Source organism: Notechis scutatus, chromosome 5, assembly GCF_049901735.1.
Source record: "Notechis scutatus isolate UNSWTSFEM ecotype Mainland chromosome 5, rNotScu1.2, whole genome shotgun sequence".
NCBI classification, from domain to species: domain Eukaryota; kingdom Metazoa; phylum Chordata; class Lepidosauria; order Squamata; family Elapidae; genus Notechis; species Notechis scutatus.
In genome coordinates, this window is record NC_142013.1 from 68,466,051 (window position 1) to 68,492,221 (window position 26,171).

At 36.7% G+C, this 26,171-nt stretch overlaps 1 protein-coding gene across 3 annotated transcripts in view; it reads right to left on the bottom strand.

The window, feature by feature from the left end:
- Positions 1-26,171, bottom strand: part of PHEX (phosphate regulating endopeptidase X-linked) — a 145,672-nt gene that overhangs the window by 41,471 nt on the left and 78,030 nt on the right. For all 3 annotated transcript variants that reach the window (XM_026674905.2, XM_087966916.1, XM_087966915.1), the window contains one exon: positions 2,210-2,287. In XM_026674905.2, coding sequence (XP_026530690.1) covers positions 2,210-2,287 — 78 coding nt within the window. The remainder of the gene's footprint in view (positions 1-2,209; positions 2,288-26,171) is intronic.

The following is a 26,171-nucleotide window of genomic DNA, read 5'->3' on the forward strand; positions in this document are numbered from 1 at the left end:
ACGCAAGAAGACATAAACTCTCAAAAGAGGTACATGTAAGATTTATCAAAAAGACATTGAGAGATGAAATACTTAAAAGAGCAAGATTTTGAAGATATTAATAAACTAGTATTGAAATATATATGGCAAGAGAAAAAAGCAAGGATCAATATTAAAATGTTACAGGATACTAGAACTAGAGGAGGATTTGGATTACCCAGTTGGGAAATATACTTTTAGGCCACAGCTTTAACATGGCTGAAAGAATGGGTAATGTTAAGGAATAAGAGGTTATTAACATTGGAAGGACATGATTTACAAATGGGTTGGCATGTACTCTTGTGGTACAAGAGTGGTAAAACACATGGGTACTTTCAAAGGTACATAATCAGGGATGCATTGTTACGTATATGGGAAAAACTAGGGAACAGCATTACATGAAGATACCAGTCTGGTTATCAACAATGGAAACACTTGTATATCCAAATGTTTGTAAGATGGGAAGTGTTGCTAGATATAAAAATATTTTAAATGAAAAGGGTGAGCTCAAAGCAAAATAAGAATTGAATGAACAAGGGTTAGAGATACATTGATATTCGTATGTGCAAATACAATCAAGGTATGAAAAAGATATTAAAGATGAAGGGATCAATAAAGAGTTGACAGAATTGGATAAAATACTAATAGGAACAGAAGATAAGTTGATTAAAAACTATACTGTTATTTATTAGGTGTTAAATTGGAAGAGGAACAAGTTAAAGAAACAATGATAGCATGGGCAAAAAAAAAAATAGGATATGCCATAGAACTAGATAAATGGCAGAAGCTATGGGACAGAAACTATAAATTAACAATATCAACAGCATATAAAGAAAACTTGAACAAAATGTTTTATAGATGACACTTAGTACCAGCAAAACTAGTGAAAATATTTAAAGATAAATCAACTGGAAGTGTCACCAAACACCAGGAACATATTACCATATGTGGTGGTCATGCATAGAAGCTAAAAAATATTGGACAAAAATATACACATGGTTGGAAAAAATGATTAAACAACATATAGATTTGAAACCCGAAATATTTTTATTAGGAATGATACCTGAAGGTTACAGCAAAGAAAAAACATATTTAATCATTCATGTATTAACAGCAACTAGAATTGTATTTGCTTAGAATTGGAAAAGTGACAAGATACCGATGGAGGGAAAAGTAATTGAAAAAATATTTGAATGTGCAGAAATGAATAGGTTAACATTGGAAATTAAAGAAAAAGAAGAATCTGAATATTACATGGTATGGGATTTATTTTACCAATGGTTAGAAAATAAAACAAATTAAAAAGGATTAGATGCATATATAAAGCAATAAGAAAATATTGTAAAAAAGATACATTGGATATTACTTATATGAAAATGTGATTATTGTTATATTGTTATATTAATAGGAAGAGTATTAATTCTAAACTGTAAGCACATGAAACATGTACCTAATCGACACATGGTTGAAATGAAATGAATTTATTGTATATATTAAAAAACTGAATAAAACAATAATTAAAAAAGAAAGAAATATACAAAGCAACATGCATAAATGAAGCTCTTAGAAGTTACTACTCCTTTACTTCTAATGAGAATTAATTGTATGCATAGTATTAATATATCCTGAAATTATTATATTTGGTTTGATTGTTTATAACACATTCTATCTATCATCATCTATCTATCTAATTCTAGTCTATGAGAAGATAAAGATTTCTTTTTTTAATTTAATTTTTATTGTGTTTTCCACCAATACAAATCATATTCATGGTTTCAACAGCATTTTGACATCTACAAGAGTAATAGAATTGTATCAACAGGCCTCACTGGACAAATGGGCTTTACTGTTTCTCTAGTCATTCCCTGAAGTGCCTAAGAAAGGAGAGAGCCACCATCCAATTCACTACATGCTTATTATACTGCCAAAAACTTATTAGCAAATATGAAGCAGAGCTGAGACATGAGTTAAGGAAGGGTTGGGCTGCAAAAGGGAGAGGAGGTTCTGTAATGGAAGGATGATTGGATTTAGCACTAGACTTTTGTAATTTATATTTGTAGTACTCTTTGCTCTGGATAAATCTTGAATATTCTACATGGTGAATGAGTGTATGAACATACGTGCATTTGTCATTTATATTATAACAATAACTGCAACAAGTAATAATTGAAAACAATAAAACAAAACTTACCGTTTTGATGCCTTCTATAACATACGTATCATTCATTATAAATCCGGGATAACCCACTTTTGCCAAAACTGCTTTTGCCTTTAGAAAAAAATGGATAAAGGATGATCATTTAAAGTAAATTTTAAATCTTATGGTAACCTTAATTCCACTTGTGGTTGTTAGCTTTAAAAACAAGAAGTCTGTATTTCACTTTCCTGCAAAGAACAACAAAAATAACAACAACAAACATCTTTCAGGATATTATTTATCCATAGTAAGTATACAAAACTTCTGTTATTTTTCAAACAATCCAGGTTGGAGATGGTTAGTGTTTGGATCTTTTCATGCAAAAATATGTAGTTGTCACATGTCAAATGTTGCTCATAAACACCAGTGTTCCATGGCTAAAAGAGTCTTCGAAAATATGGGGGGTTTTTTGTGTGTGGGGGCACTCCCTAGCCTATTCTGCTCACCATCCATCCTACTGTGCTGCTACCTTGTTTTAATCTGATCTAACTTATTTTTTTTATCTATGAAGGTGTGCAAAATATTTTATGTGCATTCTTCTCAACCAAAGAAGTCCAAATTTGGCTTTGTAGTGCTTCTGCTCAGCAGTTACTTTTTCTTTCCTAAAAGGTAATCAGATATACAGCATGTGTATATATATGTACCAACAACTCCCAAAACAAAACAAAAAAACAGATTACCCATAACAATAAGGAAACTTCAATCCAAAAAGTGATCACTCTGGCGGAAAAACAAATCTGGTCACGTTGCCAATTTCAAAAGCTGATATAAAAATTTATGCCACCAGATAAAGACTGAATGCACCAATTATCACATTAAACAAGATGAAAACCTTCTATGTACCAATTCCACCCACGCTTTTTACAATTTTGTAAACAACATACTAAAAGACTCAAGGTCCATCCCACCCCTGATAGGACCTAATCGTAAAAACTGCAACGATGACACCATTAAAGCCAACATCTTTAACACATTCTTTGGCTCAGTATTTGTAAACAGCAATGGATCATGCCCAGTATTTCCTAGTCGAACCACAGAAAACTACAATGATCTAATACATATCGATTTTACAGAAGACAATGTTGAAAAAGCACTACACAATCTAAAACTATCTCTATCTATTGGACCGGATGGAATATGTGCCTACTTCTTAAAAAAGCTATCCACTGCCATAGCAGAACCTCCAAGCATAATCTTTGAAAAATCTTTCAGGACCAGCTCCTTGTCTAACCTATGGTCATAAGCCATGGTCATCCTCATCTTCAAAAAGGGAGACCCCAGCCTAGTTGAAAATTACAGACCAATCTCCTTATGCTGCGTCACCTGTAAAGTCATGGAATCAATTATTAACCAATCCATTATCCTCCACTTAGAAACAAACAACCTACTCTCTAATAAACAATTTGGTTTCAGGAAAAAACTATCCTGTAATCTACAACTCTTACACTGCAAAAACATATGGACTACACAACCCGATCAGGGCAAAACAATAGACGCAATCTACATAGACTTCTGTAAAGTCTTTGATTCAGTGGTACACGACAAACTACTCCTAAAACTAAAATCTTATGGTATCTCTGGACAACTGCATAACTGGATAGAAGCATTCCTGTCAAACAGACAACAAATGGTCAAAATTGGGAGTGTCCTATCAAAATCTGTACCTGTCAATAGTGGTGTCCCCCAAGGCAGTGTTCTAGGACCAACTCTCTTCATACTCTACATAAATGACCTCTGTGATCACATTAAGAGCAACTGCGTCCTCTTCACTGATGATGTAAAGCTGTTCAATACCACAGACAATACTACTACCCTTCAAAAAGATCTTGACTATGTATCAGAATGGTCAAACAAATGGCAACTTCAAATCTCAACAAATAAATGCTCTTTCTTACATATTGGCAAAAAAAATCAGAATATAAAATACAAGCTGAATAGTCAAGACCTTGTTGATGATCCAAGCTCTGTAAAGGAGCTTGGAATACTCATCTCTAATGATCTAAGTGCTAGAGCCCACTGTAACTTCATAGCTAAAAAGGCATTAAGAGTTGTTAACCTAATCCTATGTAGCTTTTTCTCTGGTAATATCACACTACTAACTAGAGCATACAAAACATTTGCTAGACCAATACTCGAATACAGCTCATCAGTCTGGAACCCACATTATCTATCTGATATTAGCACAGTTGAGAAAGTCCAGAAATATTTCACAAGAAGAGTTTTCCACTCCTCTACTCATTGTAGAATACCTTATGCCACCAGACTTAAAATTCTAGACTTAGAAAACATTGAATTATGCCGTCTTCGGTCTGATCTAAGTATGGTATATAAAATCATACATTGCAATGACTCACCTGTCAATTAATACTTCAGCTTCAACCATAACAACACAAGAGCACACAATAGATACAAACTTAAGGTTAATCACACCAAACTTGATTGCAGGAAATACGACTTCAGCAACAGAGTGGTCAATGTCTGGAATACTCTACCTGACTCTATGGTTTCTTCCCCAAACCCCAAAAACTTTAACCTTAGACTGTCTACTATTGACCTCACTCCTTTCCTAAGAGGTCTGTAGGGGGCGTGCATAAGCGCACCAATGTGCCTACCGTCCCTGTCCTATTGTTTCTTTTATTTTTCTTATATGTACCCATTTCATGTATTCATAACTATGTATATACTTATACCTATAACTTGTAAGAGATTGACAAATCAAATAAATAAATAAAATAAAATGATTCCATCTATGGTAAGCAGTTTTTATGTACAGATTGTTCAAATCTAGACATTCTATATTGGATTGTGGGAGTGAGCGGGAGGAACATTGTTATGACTTCTAATTTGAACCAGATGGTAAGAACTCTCATCTATGATAACACCATATAAAACAAGCAAAGCTACCTGAAAACCCTTCAAAATATAATGTTTTGGAGTGAATCGATTAATTAGAGTTCAGTAAATGGAATTATTTGTTTCTACATCTTGTAAATTAAAGAATACTTTGTGATTATCTAGATTTTTGTAGCCCAGATTATAGCCTGGCTAAATGTAAATGTAAATTAGACAGAAGATGGGATTCTGTAAGAACCAGTCTGTTAGAGTTAATAGTGCTTGATATCTCGAAAGAAGCATACAGGTAGTCCTCAACTTATAACAGTTTATTTAGTGACTGTTCAAAGTTACAACAGCACTAAAAAAAGGGACTTATGACTGTTTTTCACACTTATGACCACTGTGGCATCTCCATGGTCCTGTGATCAAAATTTGGACACTTGACAATTGATTCATATTTAAAACGGTTTGAGTGTCCTGGGTCATGTGGTCACTTTTTGAGACCTTCTTACAAGCAAAGTCAGTAGGGAAGCCAGATTCACTTAACAACCATGTGACTAACTTAACAACTACAGTGATTCACTTAACAGCTGTGGAAAAAAAGGTGATAAACCCACTTAACAAATGTTTCACTTAGCAACAGAATTTTTGGGCTCAATTGTGGTTGTACAGTGAGGACTATCTGTACTGATAACTATGGGGAGATAAGGATAAGCATTCATTGTTCTTATACTTCTTTGGGTGGCTTTTCTAGTTTTCATTTTTAGTTAAGATGCAGTGCTCACAAAGATCAAGTTATAAAAGAAATGTTGCCATTTAGTTTCTTAAAATTCCTTAGTTTTCTAGCCCACATGGCTAATTTTTTATTATTTATTTATCATGATACAGTCATTGTAAATGATTTAAATGAATTTTAATATAAATATCTTATCATCTGGAAATAAAAAAATCCTTCTACCTTGTCTTATACATGGAATAATCTGACGTTTTGGCTATTATACCAACACACTTTAATTTCAATAGCTCCCCTTAGCTACTCCCTCTGGCAATAAATTCTATTAGGCCAATCTTGCTAACCCCAGGTGTTTATTTGTCACCTGTGCAAATATCATGATTTTACAATTAATTGAGATAATTAATATGTGACATCCTGCACAAAACAGGTGGGAGATTAACAGCAAGAGCACCAAGAAACAGATGAATCGTTAAGCAAGACAGATCTCATTGTCATGCAAATGTTCTCAGTGACCGGAAAAACAACAGAAGACCACAATGGGAAATAAAGTAAACAACAAAAGAGAATATTCGTTCATAATTTTTCAAAAGGGGTATCAGAACCTCGCAGGTTTTTATTATTTTCAAGAAAAACCACATATTATTTTTATTTGGTATATGACTGACACTGTAATTACTGTTGGGTTAAGATACCTGATCCTCTTATATTCAACTCAAAAGGGCAAGTGGGGAAAAATGTTGAAATTTCTGCTGATCTAATTTTTAAATGACCTAGGTAAGTCACAGAGGTCTTGCATGTCTTCTAAAGTAGTCATTTAAAGCAACTAAGCAACTTTGTATTGCATACATGCTTTTCAGTATACAGCATTAAGTAAAAAGGAGGATAATAATTTTAAGTGCTGATAAACTGTGACCTTAAAGAAAACACCTCATTTTGCAGCATGACTAATTATGTAGTTTGGAAATAATGAATGTGGATGAACTGAGCCAACCTGGCAAATGATTTACAAGTGAACTAATTGCTCTAAATATTGATCAAATGCCAATGCTAAAGATATTTCAAATCAGAACTAGGCCGTATAACATCATCTGAATCTGGGAGTGGTGATGTTAAAACATGATCAATTGATCATCAAGAAACATTACTGTATCGTTTTATTTTGAGAATATACATCCATATTTATTAATTTCCATACTTCATGGATGGGTCTGGGAATGGAGTCCTCTCTTTATCCATGAAGCAAGCAGTCATTTTAAGATAGAATGATTTAACAACATAGTAGATAAGATGAATATTATGTTTCTGTTTGTGGGTCTTTTTATATGTAAGTGGTTTTTAACCATTCTGTGTCAGTGTGTGATCATAGGAAGACCTCCTGATTGGCAATCCCACATCTAGTGTGGTATCAAATTTAATTTTTCTAAGTGTTACTTATTTTTTATATAAAAGGGGTGTATGCTTTATTACAATAAGAGATATGCCCAAAGTAGAGTATAAAAAGACCTTTATTTAAACTGCATAAATAAATAGAGCAAAAATACATTTCAAGTAAACTGCATTGAATTTATTACACCTAATTAAGGGGTAGGTCATCTGTATCACTTTAGGTTGTATACCTGAATCTTTGACAGTAAATAAAAACCATGCATAACTATGGAATGCAAGATCCAGTCTGGGTTGGTCATTGGGACCAGAGGTTTACTCTTCTGAGCTTTCGGACTCATGCTGGAGCCAGTGTTCAAGGAACTTCTCTCTACTGGAATATGTGCTTTGGGCTCTCCTATGAGTCATATCTATGTGGTGCCTACCTATTGGTTGATTGGTGTGGTGGTGGTCAGCAATTGGCTGTTGTTTCCATGTTCTAGTTTTCATTTTTAGTTAAGATGCAGTGCTCAAAAAGATCAAGTTATAAAAGAAATGTTGCCATTTAGTTTCTAAAAATTCCTTAGTTTTCTAGCCCACATGGCTAATTTTTTTATTATTTATTTATCATGATACACAGTCATTGTAAATGATTTAAATGAATTTTAATATAAATATCTTATCACCTGGAAATAAAAAAAATCCTTCTACCTTGTCTTATACATGGAATAATCTGACGTTTTGGCTATTATACCAACACACTTTAATTTCAATAGCTCCCCTTAGCTACTCCCTCTGGCAATAAATTTTATTAGGCCAATCTTGCTAACCCCAGGTGTTTATTTGTCACTTTAGGTTGTATACCTGAATCTTTGACAGTAAATAAAAACCATGCATAACTATGGAATGCAAGATCCAGTCTGGGTTGGTCATTGGGACCAGAGGTTTACTCTTCTGAGCTTTCGGACTCATGCTGGAGCCAGTGTTCAAGGAACTTCTCTCTTCTGCTTTGGGCTCTCCTATGAGTCATATCTATGTGGTGCCTACCTATTGGTTGATTGGTGTGTTGGTGGTCAGCAATTGGCTGTTGTTTCCATGTACTGCCAAGCACTTGGCTCCTAAGTACCTGAAAGCTGATGGTAAATCAGCACTCTTGTTGACTGACAAGGAGCCCATTTCCCAGGCTTCAATAATTTCCCTGGCTATCTTTGTCCCTGCATGGCCAACAATCTTAGTAGCTATGAATTTGAATGTATGTCCTTGCTTTTTGCAATGTGGAATGCATTATAGAATGTATCAGAAAATGAGTGGTAGAAATGTGGAGGATGTCTAAAATTTATTTCATTTGACTACATTATCAAGACAACCATCCAATCCTGCATTTTACACTAATAATGTGGGCAAATAGGAATTGTATCTATGTTTAATAAAGGGCATAAGGAATTTATTTAAGCTGTGTTTAGTTGTTAAAAATATTTTTAACTACAGTGCACTCTGCAGATTTTTTTTCATTCTCCAGTGCTTACTAGAATGATATTGTTGACTGTATTTGTAAGCTTTTTAAAATTTAAGCAAGTTGTCTTAAGTAATTCATGACTGTATAAGAGCCGGGCATTGTTTATAGTTAGCACTGATACTTTGTTCTAGTGGAAAGATTTTTAACTGTTAGATTGCCCAATAGAAACAGCCACAGCTACTTCAAAAGGCTGCATCTGGAAGAAGAAATGGGGTAGAGAACGAAGACAGTTATCAGATGCCTAAGAGAAATCCAAGTTCCAGTCATTGCCTAATGTAGATAATGTATAGGTTCTATAAAATTATTACTATGCTGTTTTTGTTTGTTGCATAATTGTTGACTCCAAGGTCTTCTTTCTTGTATGAATGTAATTTGATTGTATGCATGTAACAAGTACATGCATGCATTTGTTTTTAGGTAGATAATGAGCATAGCCACAAGTATTTTGATCTCACACACTTTGGTTAATCTTTTCAGCTAAGCTGTTCTCTGGAAATAGAATGACAGCTGGAAACTCAGGGTTAAATATAATTTCCTTCCCCTTCTCCAATTTTTCACAACCTGTCTGCACTGTGCTCAGGTTATTAATGGAACAGGCATCTCTATACAACTGACTGAACATTGGAAGCATGCAGGTAACAAGAGAGAAACTGATGGCAGCAAATAATCCAACACTAAAGGATAAAAGAGTATTAAACATGTCATGACAAATGGTTTCAAATCAAGCCAAAGTAGATGAGAAACATCACATCCAGTTGGTGAATCCATGCTTTTGTGAATTAAAGGCATATAAATTAAAATTGCTTTTTTGAGGGTGAAAGTTACTATCTCAAGAGATGTAAATTGTAAACCATAGTCATATCATGTTTTTCTGATGCTTCTTATTTCTGTACCATCCTATTCAAACCTATTAATGCAGACAAGATATGGATTGCATTGGATTACAAATCACATCATAAATATTCATCATCAGGCTAGGGATACTGCACATTGTTTCCAATAGTTCCAAAGAGTATTAGCTTGTGGATTTATTTTATCTGAAAGTGAGAAAATATTTCAAGAGTAGCATTTTTCCAAATATTCCAAGAATTCGAATCCAGAGCCCTAGCCAATGCCACCCATAAACCCAAACTATGGTTAAGATACATCGATGACACGTTAGTTATTTGGCCCCATGGAAAAGAAAACCTAAACAATTTCCTAACACACCTAAACAGCACACACCCCAAAATCAAGTTCACCATGGAAATGGAAACAAACAAAAAACTGCCATTCCTAGATGTACTAATCTACAAAAAAACAGATGGCACACTAGGACACACCGTATACCAGAAGAAAACACACACCAACTGCTACCTCAACGCCCAATCCCACCACCACCCAGCACAGATAAACTCCGTGGCTAAAACACTAATTGCCAGAACCAAATGTCTGGCAGACAAGACACACATAAAGACTGAACTATGCACCCTGACTAAAGTACTGACAGCCAACGGCTTCCACAAAAGCAAAATCACTGGCTTGATCCACAAAAACACACTGAGACATAATGGAAACCTAGAAGATGAACAGACCTATGGAACAGCTGTCTTGCCCTACATAAGAGGTACTACAGACAAAATCAGTACGATACTACACAGGCATCACATCAAGACTGCCTTCAAAACAGACAGCAAAATAGCAGCCATCCTAAGAAACCCCAAAGATAAATTTCACCTGGAAAACCAAGGCATATATGAAGTCCCCTGTGCATCATGCCCTGCCACATACATTGGACAGACCAATAGAAGAATAAGTACCCGCCTAGATGAACACAAAAATGCAGTAAAAAAGCTGGAACACACTTCCTCACTAGTCCAACACTTGAAAGCCACAGGTCATAGCATCGACTTCAATGGCACCAAAACCCTAGCCACTATAGAAAACCCCAGCTACAGAATTATCAGAGAAGCCATAGAGATTGAAAAAAGACCTAAAAGCATGAATAGAAGAGATGACTCCACCAGACTGTCAATTATCTGGAAACCTGCACTCTCAAACAAAAAAATCTCCACACCACAAGCCAGGAAAATACTTGGGCACAAACAGACACCCCCCCCTCCGATACCTCCAGCTCAAACACACCCCAACCAGGCACCAAGATGAAACCTAGCTTCCTAATAAATGATAGCCATCTGTTTACTCGTAGCCAAGCTGCATTAAAAGCCTCCAATACAGGAAACACAATGTTGCCAGCCAATCAAGACAAAAAAAGCTACAAAACAGACAGAAGATATTAGAAACACCAATCAAGCAGACACACAGCAATCTCCAAGACCAATAAACACAGACCAAGACTCCCAACCAATCAGGATGAAGAAAAAACCATTCTGGCACAGCAGTAGGCTAGCACCAAATTTAAAACAGAAATGGCTGTGAAAGTCTGACTCACAGATGAACACTATACAGAAGCCTGATGATGGCAGATGAGATTCTGCCGAAAGGTTGCTACAACTTTAAAAGCACAACTATAATGTCATGGGAAAATACCCGAACAAAGCTGAATACCATACATATAAATACCCGTGAAAACTTAAGAATATATATATATTCATCAACCTAGGGATTACCAAATGACATCGCACACTATGATATTTTAGAAACCCATACACATCCCTACCCAAATATCTATTAAATCCATTTGCCATTTTACTTATATTAAATTTATATGTCACCCACCTCACTATTCAAAACAACATTTTGTACAAGTATAAAATATGCATCCTCCACCTTCCCAGCAATCTACCCATGATTTATCAGCAAATGCCTACTTATCTTTCTGCTGCACATTTACTGATATTCACAGTGATGTTGATTATCTTGCCTTCCTCCCTTCTATCTATCCATCCATTACACTGTATTCATACTGCAGATATACCCACAGAGTTGGAGATACCTTATCTAATTCAAGTGATTCAAATAAAAAAAGTTTTCCCAATCGAAAAAAGGTTACTACGTATATTTTTGATTGCTGATAATACAACTCATAGTTAAAACAAGTTCTTATTATATACCAGAAGTACTTCTTCCATGCATATATCAAGCTGATGCGAATCAGATCTAATCTGATTAAATTTGATTCAAAAGGACCATTTTATAATTTGTTTGTGATTTTATATTTGAAAGCAAACTAGTTTGGTGGAAAACATAGTTTTCACAACTGGCAAGCATCAAAATGCTTATAACATCTTCATTCTTTAGCAGAGTAGGATGAAAATAACAGGAATGGCAGACCCTTTATAGGACATTAACTATGTGCCAAATTGCAGCTGGATAGAGTTTTACCGCAATAAAGTTGTGTCCTTTAAAGTAAATGTTGTAAAGTTGATGAAAGAGTACAAAGAAGAGTCCAGCAGTGAACCAAGGTATTGTTAGACAAATGAAGAAAGTGCCATAATGTATCTGAAATAAAAATGTAAAAACCTATTTCTTTTCTACCTATTTTTCTAAGGTTCTTATATCAACTGAAGAAAAGAGTTGTAAATCCTGGATTTGATGGGTTGCCAAGTTAGGCAGGGCACATTGGCAAAGATTAACTTTCTCTGGTCAGGACTGAGAATAAAGACCATTAATTTGCTTTGGTAAGGTAGTATGGTTTTGCTGCCCATAAAACACAGAGCTTTGTGGTGTGACATAAGAGTTGGCAAAGCTTATTTGTAAACCCCCTCTCCCCCCAGGACTGTGGTTTGTTGACTGAAGTATCAGATGCTGGCATGTGCTAGCACACTAAGATACAAGAGAAAAGAAACTAGCACAGAGAAATGGTATTCATAGCCTTTCCATCCTGTTTTAAAAAGTAGTAGACATTTAGACCAATGCCTATAAATTTTATCCATTAATTCATTGAGATAGTCTCCCAACTATAATGGGTCTAGTCCCGTTTCAGACAAGCAGTTACATATTGCACAGGTGCAGTTTCCAAATAGTCATTGTAGTACTTTAAAAATCTATGACTTATTTAAATTTAATCAATTTACTGGCTTGAAGCTGTTCATGAAATGACTTCAGTGAGCTGATTCCACTGAAGTTTCATCACTTTGAAACATGCATTTGTGGTGTCCATTCTGTAATATTATTCCCAAATACTGGGTTCAGGAGGCCAACATAGGAAGCAGCAGCATAACTCTGAAAATCCATATTTCTCTTTCTCCCATTCAAGACAGAACAATTATATCATTGTTTCCAATGGCTGGGTAGATCATCCTTTCATATAGCCTGAAAGTCCTTATTATATATCATTCACTTATACATTAAAGAACATTTTTTTAAATGTTTATGATTATCATGGAACATGTAATAAAACATTTTTCAACTGCAGGTGTAGCTTAGTCTTTCTTTAATCAATAGTTTCTGATTTTTAACAGTTTCTTTTTATACTACTTTTATACTAGTAACTATACTACTACTTGTACTACAAAAATCTGTTCTGAAAGAAATGGTGCATCATAGAGTAAAATTGTCAACAAAGGTAGCTTAAATGGGTCAGTTTACAGAATGCCAGGACCCATTATTCTGAGGGAATTAAATTTGAGCAGTTGTGGCTGCAGGCAAGCAGGCAGGCGGGAATTACTTATGTGCTAAAGTAGAATCTGCCTCATTTGCACTATCTGCTGTGGCTTAATGAAGCATTCAAGTCACAAGATTATGATACATTTGAGCAAGTCAAAAAAAACTCCTCAGTGGGTGGTGCCTATAATGCACAACTATTGAACCTTTTCAGTTGTCGGCTCAGTGCAAAAATATGTTCAACTGTCAAATCTACCAAATACATCATCAAGTATAAAAGGGAGTGATCAGGCAATTTTTGCATTGAACAGTGAAGACCAAATTACACAGTACTTGACAGACAGATTTTTGAGTCCTCTGAAACTATTGCTTCAGCTGTTGAATTTCAAACTCACAAAAGGGAACCAACTGTTGTTTGCCTTCAAGTGCACCTTCCACAATTGCGTCAAGAGTTCTTTCAGGATAATGCTGCTGTACAACTGAATAATGATAGAAGCAGAATCAACCAGAATTTGTGGATCTTTTCAAACACAACCCATTTGCAAAAACATTGTACTATGTGGATGTTCCAAGATTCTATACTTGGTCTAATAAGAAATGGGAAAGGCATAGAAGATTATTATTATTGGAGGGACATGATCTTCAATTAGAATGGCATGTTTTTTATGATATGGAAGAACACTGCACATAGATATTTTCAAAAATATTATGTGAGGAATGCTTTACTTTTAGTATGGGAAAAAAATAAATCACAAAAGTATAGGAAAATACCAGTCTGGCTTTCTACACTGGAAGCATTGATATATCCAAATCTTATTAACTTGGGAAAACCGTATGTTATAAAGACATTCTAAATGAGAACGGGGAACTTAAAACTAGACAGGAATTATTAAGTCAAGGGGTGGACTTAGCTTGGTGGCCACACTTACAAATACAACCAAGATACAAGAAAGATGCAAAAACATGGGGCTTTTATAAAGAACTAACAATACTTGATAAAATGTTATTAGGGACAGATGAAAAACTGATAAGAAAAATATATAATTATTTATTAAGCTTTAAAATGGAAGATGTAGAAGTAAAAGAAACAATGATAGTATGGGCAAAAAACTTTGGCTATACTACAGAAATAGACAGTGGTAGGATTCAAAAACTTTTACTACCGGTTCTGTGGGTGTAGCTTGGTGGGTGTGGCAGAGGAAGGATACTGCAAAATCCCATTCCCTTCCCACCCCACTAACCTGCTTTCCAGCTCCATTCTCCTGTGCAGGGCCACAAAAGAAGACCCCGCCAATCAACTGGGACTCGGGAGGCAGAGAATAGATGGGGGCAGGGCCAGTCAGAGGGGATATTTGCCAGTTCTCTGAACTACTCAAAATTTCCGCTACCGGCACTCCAGAACTGGTCAGAACCTGCTGAATACCACCTCTGGAATTAAATAAATGGCAAAAACTTTGGGATAGGAATTATAAACTGACAATGGTTACTGCATATAAGAAAAATATTTATGAAATGTTTTATACGTGGCATTTGCTACTGGCAAGACTAGCAAAAATGTTTTTTTAAATAAACTTTATTGATCTTTTATAACTTTAAAAAACAAAAGTAAAACAAGTCAAGAGTAAAAGTATCTTAGATTCGACAAGTTGTGACAGTTTTCTTATGCTAATATTTTGTGCACTATTTACAAATATATACAATTATATACATTAACGTATATATTGCTTATCCTCAATTCATCAACCATTTAAATATCTTTGTTTGATCCAATCATACCATTTTCCCCAAATTTTATAGTATTCGGTCTCCTCTCTCTCTTTTAACATCAAAGTTAGTTTATCCATCTCGGCACATGTCATTATTTTCTGAATAACCAGTTCACCTGGAGGTATATATGATTGTTTCCAGCATTGGCCATAAACAATTCTGGCTGCCGTCAGGATATATAATATTATATATTTTATATTTCTCCCATATTTCTTCTTGAATATCCCCAGTAAAAATAATTTCGACTCTAATTCTATTTGTACTTTGGTAATCTCTTGCAACCATTTTTTTTTTTAGCCAATATTTTTGAGTGTCTGGGCATGACCACCACATATGATATAATGTACCTTTCTTCTTCTTACACTTCCAACATGTCGGATTCATATTAAGATACATCATCGCCAATCTCAAAGGGAGCAAATACCGTCTATAGAACATCTTATAGGCATTCTCTTTGTATGCAGCCAATTTTGTTAACTTATAATTTCAATTCCACATGCTTTCCCATTCTGTCAAATTTATATTATGTCCTATGTTTTGAGCCCAAGCTATCATGCATCCCTTCACTATCTCTTCCTCTAAATCCATCTCCAACAAGTACTTATAAATTTTTGTAATGTTTTTTTTTGTCTGGGCCTATTAAGATTTTATCTAATTGTTGGGGTTTCAAATATATTCCGAAATCCTTAATGTCTTTTTTGTATCTATTTTGAAGCTGGAGAAATGCCCACCAGTCGATATATACCCCTTGCTTTTGAAGATCTTGTCTCGATTTCAAGTTTCCTTCTACATCTAATACATCTTTATATTTTATCATCTTAGCTAAGTCCAAATTGTTTGGGTGGATCATAACCTCCATCGTAGATAACCAAAATGGTATCTTCATATAGTGTCTTTTTTATTTTAATCCAATTTTGTAACAGGGAATCTCTAATTAGATGTCTATGGAAATACTGTTGTTTCTTAATTCCTGTTTCCCACAAAAAGGCATGCCATCCTCTTTGCAGGTTGTGGCCTTCCAGACTTAGTATTCTTTTATTGGTTAGACTGATCCAATCTTTCGTCCAGATTAACACCGCTGCGCTATAATATAACTTCCAATTTGGAAGACCCAATCCTCCTCTGCTTTTTACATCTTGTAATGATTTTATCTTTAATCTAGGTTTTTTGCTTAGCCAAATAAATTTCAGCATAATTTTATTAAGTTCGTTAAAAAAGGATTTCTCTAGTGTAATAGGAATTGTTTGAAATAAATATAAAAATTTGAGTAAAATTGACATTTTTATAGATGCTACTCTTCCCAATAAAGATAATTGCAATTTAGCCCATAATTCCAAATCTTTTTTTGTTTGTTGTAGTAATTTGTTATAATTATTCTTTATTGTTTTGCATTGTGCGGTCAGCCATATACCTACATATTTAATTTTCTTTATTGTTGGTAGTCCTGTTATTCTTTCTAATTCTATTCATTGTGATTCCATTAAATTTTTAGACAAGAGTTTCATTTTCTGTCTATTAATTTTCAGACCTGCTACTTCCACATATCTTTCTAATTCGCTAATTAGCTCCTTTCCTGTTTCTATCAGATCTTCAATAAAGAAGACACTATCGTCCACGAAAGCTTGTAATTTGTAGTCTTCTTTCCTGAGTTTTAGTCCTTTTATTTCCGGGTTTTGCCTAATTCGTCTAAGTAGAGTTTCAAGAGATAATATAAAAAGCAGAGGCGAGAGTGGGTAACCTTGTCTAACACCTTTTCATTTCTAGGCTCTGTGTTATTTCACCATTCACTATAATATTTGCTTTCTGATTGGAGTATATTGTTATTATTATGTGCTCAAATTTAGTTCCTAGATTCATATTATAAATTTGCTGTATCATGAATTTCCAGTTCAAATTATCAAATGTTTTCTGGGCATCCAAAAAAACAAGTGATATTTGTTTCTCCGGGTAGGCATCATAATATTCTAAAATATCTATTACTATCCTCAAATTGTTCCTAATTTGTCTGCCTGGCAGAAATCCATTTTGGTCTGAATGAATGTATTCATTCAAGAGTCTCTTCAGTCTATTTGCTATGATGGTCATAAAAATTTTATAGTCAACATTTAATAACGATATTGGTCTGTAATTTTGGATTTGTCTTGTATCCGTGCCCTCCTTCAGGATTAGCAAAATGAGTGCATCCTTCCATGTATCCAGCATCTTAGCATCTATCATAACCTCATTATAAAGGTCTAGCATCAGTGGTTCTAGTAAGTCTTCCATCATTTTATAGAATTCCCATGTGAGGCCATCTGGCCCTGGTGTTTTATTGTTTTTCTGGTTTCTAATTGCCTGGTTTAATTCTGCTATCGTTATCTCTTTGGCTAAGTTTTCCTTCAGGTCTTCTGCTATCGATGGGCCTCGTTCCTCTCTCAAGTGTTTCCTTATCTGTTCTTCATCTATCTCCTCTCTCTTATATAAATTCTCAAAATATTGGTGTGCAATCTTTTTCTTTCTTTCTATTGTATGATGGTATTCTCCATTTTCATCTTGTAGTTGGTGGATGATTCTTTTTTCTCTTTCTTTCTTAAGCTTGTGAGAGAGCCATCTTCCCAGTTTATTAGCTTGTTCAAAAAATGTTTGTCTCGCTGTTTTTAGATTTTTCACCATTTCTTCTTGATCTACTAAATTAAGTTTGTGTTTAGTTAAATTCAATTGTTTTTTTAATTCAATATTTTGTGGAGCATTTTGTAATTCAATCTCTAACTTCTTAATTGTTTCCTGCAACTTATTTTGTTGACCAAATTTTTCTTTGTTCCTTTTTGCTATATATGATATTATGATACCCCGGGTGACTGCTTTCATAGTATCCTATAAATTCTGTGTCGACGTGTGTTGTCTATTGTTTTCCTTAAAGAAATATGTTAGTTCTTCTCTCAATTTCTGAACAAATTCGGTCTCTTTTAATATTTGAATGTTTAAAGTATACCTACATCTTGTTTTCTTCCCACCTCTCCAGCTTATTTTGAGTGGGTTATGGTCGGCCCAGCAATTTGGTAAATTTTCTATGTCTTCCACTTCCTCTCCTATTTCTCAAAATTTCCGCTATCAAAATTTTGGTGGGCCTCAGAGAAATCTCACCCCCAGAGCACCCCCCTGAGCAATTAATCCAGGCTGCACAGAAACACAAGGCTGCGCTGCCCACATGGCGCACGGGAACCCTCCCCACCCACTCACTCCTTACCTGGCAAACTTGCCTGCTAAATTGCTATTTTTCCTACCATCAGCTGTTCTGCTGTGCCGGGAGATTTAGATTAGCTAGGAAGCAGGAAATGGTTGGATTTCTTGCTTTCTAGTTAGTCTTTAGATCTTCAACTCTGCTTTTAAGCACAGTCGAACCTTCCTTAGGACTGAAGGTTCTATTATTCAGTGCAGACTCACAGCAGGCAAATTTTATGTGATAGACTGAGCTAGCTGATGGCAGATAGATAGATCACTGAATGATTCTGTGAGCAACTCAATTTGCCTGCCTGCTTTGCCTGATTTTGGGTAACAGTTGCCTTTTTTTATTAAAAAAAAATCACTATTTACATACATGGTGTGTTGTGAGTTAATTTTATGAGTTTGCTTGCAAGCAAATTTTATGTGACAGACTGAGCTAGCCAATGGCAGATAGATAGATATCTGAATGAATCTGTGATTCTTTGACCAACTCAATCTGCCTGCCTGCTTTGCCTGATTTTGGGTAAAAGTTGCTCTTTTTTATTAAAAAAAATCAATGTTTATATAAATATTTATAATATTTACATACAAGCCATGCCCAGCCAGTCACATGACCACCAAGCCACACCCACATATTAGGCCAGGCCCACAGAACCGGTTAGTGGTCCCTGGGATTTAATATTATGAGTTTGATGGTCCCTGAGGTCCAAAAGGTTGGTGACCCATGTTCTAGATAGCAGCAGAGTTAAAGTTTTGAATTTTTGCAGCCCAGATATAAGTCTTAGTTATTCCCAGCTAACATTTCAAATGAGCGTACATTTGTAGAATGTGAATAAGCATAGATATTGTTGTAAATAAATAAATAAATTTCAAGTGTTAGTGGAAGATCAAGGCACAAGTAAAAATAATCATCAACGTATCTACAACTTTAGATAGAAGAAACTGAAAGTAATTATAATAATTATAATTGAAATAAAATAATTATAATTGAACAAGGTACTGTTGTGAAACAAAAGTCAATGGACTGGATCCACATTTACTCATATCTTCTTCTGGCTACATTTCTATGCACTTGTGTATGATGAGCATAACTAAAACCCAGTCCCATTTTGAAAAATCTTTAAGCCATTCTTCTGCTTTGAATAGTCACGTGAAACCTTTTTTTCTCTCATGAAAAGTACCTTTAAAGTTTATGGCGGCTATAATGTCTATTTACACCAAAATCTGATGTAAGTCAGCAATTGTTTAATCCTCACATGTGAAAAGACCTAAGAGAATAAAAAATTGACTGAATTTGGAAATAAGAACAGAAAGGTTTTTTTTTAAAGTATATAAAAATACACGTGTAGTGAATTGTTCTTGGGCTTTCCAGAATTGATGGAAGCACTTGGAGCTCCATCCCAAGAAGTATGTGTGAATTACATATTAGTTAGAAAAACAGTATCACAAACATGCATCCTCCTTCTTTGCACATAAAATCTATAACTAAATCTGTTAATTTTGTGTTTTGAATCTTTTCTTATATACTTGTCAAACCTATTAAACAGAACATAACTGAAATGGAGATTTCATCAGAAAAATCAACTGCATAAGGTCTGCTTTGGGGTTCTGATTTAGATAAAATCAGATTAGATTTACACCAACGTTTCTCAACCTTCTGTCCTTCAAGTTACACAACCCTTCGATTAACCAGTTGTTGGGTAGGTCTAATGAGAACTGATTGCCTTTCCTGCTTATGATGCTAAGAAACCTGAAATACAAAACATAGCAACCACTTCAGCTTGAAAAAAAAAAATATCTATATTGTTTTAGTCCATGACACTTTTGCATCTGTTCACTCGTAAGCTTGTTTTATCCATTCTGTTCTTCACTATTTTTAACACTGCATTTTCTTTCAAAATTTACAATTGTAAAAGTTAGGAGAGATTCTTTTTAAATAGCACTAGCACTTAGACTTATATACTGCTTTATAGTGCTTTACAGCCCTCTCTAAGCGGTTTACAGAGTCAGCATATTGCCCCCAACAATCTGGGTCCTCATTTACCCACCTCGGAAGAATGGAAGCCTGAGTCAACCTTGAACCTGGTGAGATTTGATTTGCCAAACTATAGGCAACTGGCTGCAGCAGAAGTAGCTTGCAGTACTGCACTCTAACCACTGCGCCACTGAGGCTCTATAAGTAGCATTCTAAAATAAATATGCATTGATATTGGTTTAATCAGTACCTAGGTCACAAATTCAGAACATGTAAAAGTGGATTGATAATTTCCAGTGTGTATAACAGATCAGGAAGAACAACTCAATGTCAAATTCGAAACGGGATTATGCTGTTGCAGCCATTTTCACTTCTCAGCTTGCCACAGAACCAGGGGGGAGGGAAGAGCAAGGTTGAAATGCTAGTTCTAAGTGACAAGAAATCATCCTGTGGGAACCAAGGACATCTAACTACATGTTCAACAAAGACTTGGACAGTTTTCCCTAACAATACTTGGACATCTAATTGGACAATGTGACCTGCACTAATGGGGTGGAGGGAAGAACCTATTCTTTAATTATGTGAAAACTGCAGGAATTAGGTAGAACTGGTTTTGCATTCATGTTGTGCCGAAATGATGTATTCAATAAAGTTAGGCATTAAGAGATTGGATCACCTCAGCTTTGCTGGCTTGGTTGGGTTCATCAGTCGGAACCTTGACATTAAACCAGCTCTGCCTTAAATCCAACTAACAAGCCAAAATTGTGGGGACCGCAACCTGTCCAGTCACCTGCAGAAGAGCTGTGAAGACTCAGGGAAGATCACTGAAATGGAGCATAGGAGGAATCGACAGTGAAGCCTGGAGTGGGGCTGATAAAGGAAGACTCAGGGATGGCCAGCCCGGGTTCTACTTTCCTGGACCTGACTGGGTTCCAGGACACTGGGGTGCTCCCCACCATATGGATCCTCTGCCGATTAAGGCTACGTTAGACAGAAGCTCAGAGAAACTGGCTTTCTTCCTAAACCATGTGTGGGTACACCTAAACCAGTACACCCTTTCCTACCCCAATGAGGTGACAATTGTAAACACCATTTCCCCTTGAGGAGAAAGCAGTGGAGTGGGTGATGGATCTCCATGACAAAGGCCGCCAGAATTGGGGAATGCTGATACTTTTCTGGCAGAGCTCAGAGGCAGATTTGAAGATGACACCCAAGTCCAGTGGGCAGAGTCAGAGATGTGAACCATCAGACAAGGGAACCAACTAGTGGTGGAGTACTTTTGTGAGTTCTGAAGAATTGTGGATAAACTGAGGCACTGGCCAGAACAGCTGCTAGTCTACCCTTTTAGAGATGGCTTGAATTCAATTGGGAGCTGTTTCACACCTGCTTGCCCAGGGGAGTACCTGATACCAGATCTGTGACTGGTATCGATTGATGACGATGGTGGAGCTCAACATAAAAGAATACAAGAGGCATAGGGGGATGAAAGCTGGCTGAAAAAGAGCCAGGAGTGGTGCCCATTGGGAAGGAGACCACCGCCTGCATCGATACTTCCCCCCCCCCCCAGAGGCCCTGGGGATGTGTGAATCCAGTTTGTGTTTTGGATGTGGCCAGGAAGGCTACTGAGTGGCTATGTGCCTGGCACCAGCCCCCAAGGTGGCTTCAAAAGCTCAAGCCCTATCCAAGCAAAAAAAAGTGCAAAAGGGATGAGAGAAATCACATGTCACTTCCCCTAGCAGTGAAGGGGTGGGACCTCTGACTGAGGAAGAGCAGCAGATGAACCTCTATGAGAATGAAGACAAAAAGGAGGACAATCCAATGGTAAGTGAAACCATCAGCCCCTTTGTCAGTTCTTGTGAAGATTGTAGTGCCCAAAGCTGAGGTTATGAGTGAGGAGACTGCACTACTCTATGAAGTTTGAGCAGGTTGATGGCTCATTGGTGGGGAGGGGGATACCCAGCCATGTAACTGACAGAAAAAGTGCACCTAGAAATAGGAGACCATCCAATTCATAGTGGCGCCCAAAATGATGGAGGCTATGATACTAGGGTTGTCCTGGTTAACCAAGTGGAGCCCTATTATATGCTGGCCAAAAGGGGTGAGATGGGTGGCAATGGGGAGGAAAAGTCCTGCCACAGCAAGATTTGAGGGAAGTGTACTATCAAGTAAGAATCAAGTAAGGCAATTAATGGAAAACAGCTTTCAGTTGCCCATTAGGAAGCTATCAATTCAAAGTTATGCCCTTTGGATTCTAAGGAGCCCTAGCCATATTCATGCAACTAATCAATGAGGTGCTACATGAACACTTGTACAAAGGGGTTCTAGTTTATCTTGGTGACATCCTCATCTATTCAGAGACAATGGAGGAACAAGTAAAGCTAGTGTCACAGGTCTTGCAGAAGCTCCTAAAAGCTAAGCTGTACACCAAACTGTCTAAATGTGAATTCCACAAAACCAGCTTAGACTACCTGGGTATCATGTGATGGAGTAGAAATGGACATGGGAAAGGTTAAAGCCATCCTAGAGTGACAAGCCCCACGAACCTGCAAACAAAGCTTCTTGGGGTTTGCAAACCTTTACAGGAAATTCATCTCCTCCTTTGCAAAATCTCCCTGCTGATTACAGAGCTATTGAAAACGGGAGGAGGGGGAGTGAAACCAGGCCCAGGTCAATTGTTGAACTGGACAATGGAGTGCCAGACAACCTTTGAAAAACTTAAGAGACTTTTTGCAGCAGAGCCGGTCCTAAAGCACCCTAACCCAAGGAGCTGTTCATGATCCAAGCTAATGCCAGTGATGTAGCAATAGGAGCAGTGCTCCTTCAGAAAGAATTTGCAGCCGTGCACTTACACTTCATGAAAACTGAACAAGACTGATAGACATTGGGCAGTATGGGAGAAAGAGGTGTTTGTGGTGAGGTGGGTTTGCTAACCTGGAGGCAGCAAGCTGGCCACTTCAGATTCTTAAAGACTTTATATTTAGCTAAAAGACCATTTTAGTGGCCAGGAATGAATAAGGACATAGAAAGCTTGTAAAAAGTTGTGCAGTGTGTGCAGCTATGAATAAGAGGTCAGGGATGTCGGGTCAGAGTAGGAGGAGGAGCCAGGGCTGACAGACAAAGATGGTGCAGCCTCTCTGGCCCTGGAGGATGACTGGATGAGCAGGATGAACAGCCCTGGGTCCCTTGGGCCTGGAAAGGGTTGTCAGAGAGGAAGAGAGGATGCAGGACCACTGAGTGAGGGGGAGGAGATAGAAAGGACAGGCAGCAGAGCAGAGGATGATGGAGCTCCAGAGAAGAGCAATTGCCTCCCCAGTCTCATCCCCGAGCAAACTGCTCCATTCCCTAACACCCCATAGGCACCCAAACACTTTTCACCCAGAGGAAGATGAAGTTTTGCCTGCTTGCAAATGGGGTGCTTTGAAACGGAGCTAATTGCTCTCTTTCAAAGCAACCCATTTGCAAACAGATGAAGCTTTCGGTCTGTGCTAGAAGGAAAGTGTGAGTGCCCTAGGAAGCACTAGGCAAGCCTTGGGTAAACAGATGGTGGGAGGGAGTGGCCAGCTGGCCACAAAATAAGACATCCCTGAAAATAAGGCCTAATGGGCTTTTGGGTTCAAAAAATATATGAGACCCAGTCTTATTTTCAGGGAAACATGGTAGTAGTATGGGACATACCTCTTTGAAGGTAGCAACAGGGGTAGAATTTGTGCCCATGCTAAGGTACCCTAGGGAACTCCCATCATCAGTAAACTTGACTGAATGGGTGGGTTCCCTTCAAAATGCCTGGGGAAATGTCAGGAAAGCATTAACTAGAGCAATGGAGAGTCAGAAAGTCCAGGCAGATAAGAAACAATTGTCCCAGGGAATATTCCATATAGGGGACAAAGTTTATCTATCTACAAAGTATTTAAAATTAAGGCTATCCTGTAAAAAGCAGGTCTGAAGTACATAGGGCCCTTTCCAGTTTTAAAGGTCATAAACCCAGTTACAGTGGAGCTCAAACTACCCTGGATATTGGGAAAAGTGCACCCAGTGTTTCATTGTAGTCTGCTTAAACTGGTGGTGGAATCCAGAATCCAGTGGCAAAAAAGGCTACACACACACAAAATTTTCTAAGTACCTTTCACATGCTAGGGGTTCCAACTGTCAAGTTCTAAGCGTGATTATGCTGTTGCAGCCATTTTTACTTCTCAGCTTGCTACAGAACCAGGGGGGAAGTAAGGGCAGGGTTGAAATGCCAATTCCAAGTAGCAACAAGAAATCATCCTGTAGGAACCAAGATCATCAAACCAGATGTTTGGCAAAGACTTGGACAGTTTTCCAAGTGACCTGCCTTAATGGGATGGAGAGAAGATTATTTAAACCGCAGGAATTAGGTAGAACTGGTTTTGCATTCATGTTATGCCAAAATGATGTATTCAATAAAGTTTGGCATTAAAAGATTGGATCATCTCAGCTTTGCTGGCTTGGTTGGGTTTGTCAGTTGGAACCATGACACCCAGATCACTAAATAAAATCAAAGAGCCAGTGTAGTTATGGTGCTAAACTGGCACTAGGAAAATCCACATTCACCATCAGCAATAGATGCTCACTGGGTGATTTAGGATCAGTTACTCTTAGGTCAACTTTTACCTCTCAAGGTTCTTATGGTGGGAGGGTTTGGAAGAGAAAGCATTATGTATGGTGCTTAAGCCCCTGAAGCAGAGACAGAACACAAATCTAACAAATTCTTCAAACATTCCTACTAGAACAAAACAAAAAGTTTGAAAGCACACATTGCAGAGTCTCCAGTTAGGTGGTAATTGTTCCAATTTAATAGTTGGTTAATGTCAGTGTTTCTAGTATAAGTAAGTATTTACTGGATATCAGAATTATCAGCATGTAACATCATTAGCCAGATGCTAGAGCCCAAGGGTTACAACAAAGTGGAAATTTAACCTTGGCTTTGTCCTCTGTAGTTCACTTAGAAAACTGCCATTTATATTTTCCACGATATTACTAACAAAGTATGGTTCCAACCAAATGTTTGCCTAGGGACTCTCACAATGTTCAGTTTAACATTTTACTTAAGTTGTTGGGAGCTAAATTATTGTGCTATTGCTGCCCTCTGCTGCCTACTAAGAAGAAGTCTTTAAGTGACCCTCAAGTCAAAAGCTTGGAGCTGCCTTTGCTAAGCAAGCATCCCAGCTTCAGCTGAAGCAGCAGTTAATATCTTTACTTCATCTCAGGTGTTGTTATAGCTACATTGAACAAGTCATCTCAAAGTCAGGCCATAAAGATTTTAAAATTAGAATGCCAAGCTGCAGATGATTACTATATTTTTCTGTGTATTTCTTTATCTAAAAGTAAACATAACTGAGCATATATTTGCAGTGGGAATTGTAGCAAACAAAAACAAAGATTGTTTTGTTCTGATTAGTTTATTTTAATGTTTTAGGTAGCTAGAATATTACTACCCCATAATGTATTAGGAATTTCAGTCCCATTCCCAGTTACAGGGGGCATGGAGTAGTCAAAGAGCTTATCTGATGAATTTTCTTTTCAGTGGTTTCTTAAAGAGCACTAGGCTATTCTTACTCTTGACATTTTTCACTTGACATTTGACTATTTACTGATTGAACTAACCCATGATTTATTTCATGATTTATTGAAATAATAATTGATAGGATATGTGTATGTTCAGCCACAAATAAAACAACATTTATAATTATTGCATGCAATGTGTAAACATATATTTATAACATTTTTGCCACTGAAATGTTTCCCATTGTTTTATTTGCAAATTTATGAAATATAAATATAGCTATTTGAGATGTGTTTGAATATTAGTAGCTCGGTGTGTTGTAAATTAGTGTTGTTAGTTAATGGATCATGTCAAGCCTGGTTTTCCACCAACAAGTCAATAAACAAACATATTATCAATCTGGTCTACCAATCACTGAAAATGAAAGAACTGCATCAACCGTGATCTCGAAGATAGCATTCAAATCAAACAAACAGGCATCCACCACTACAC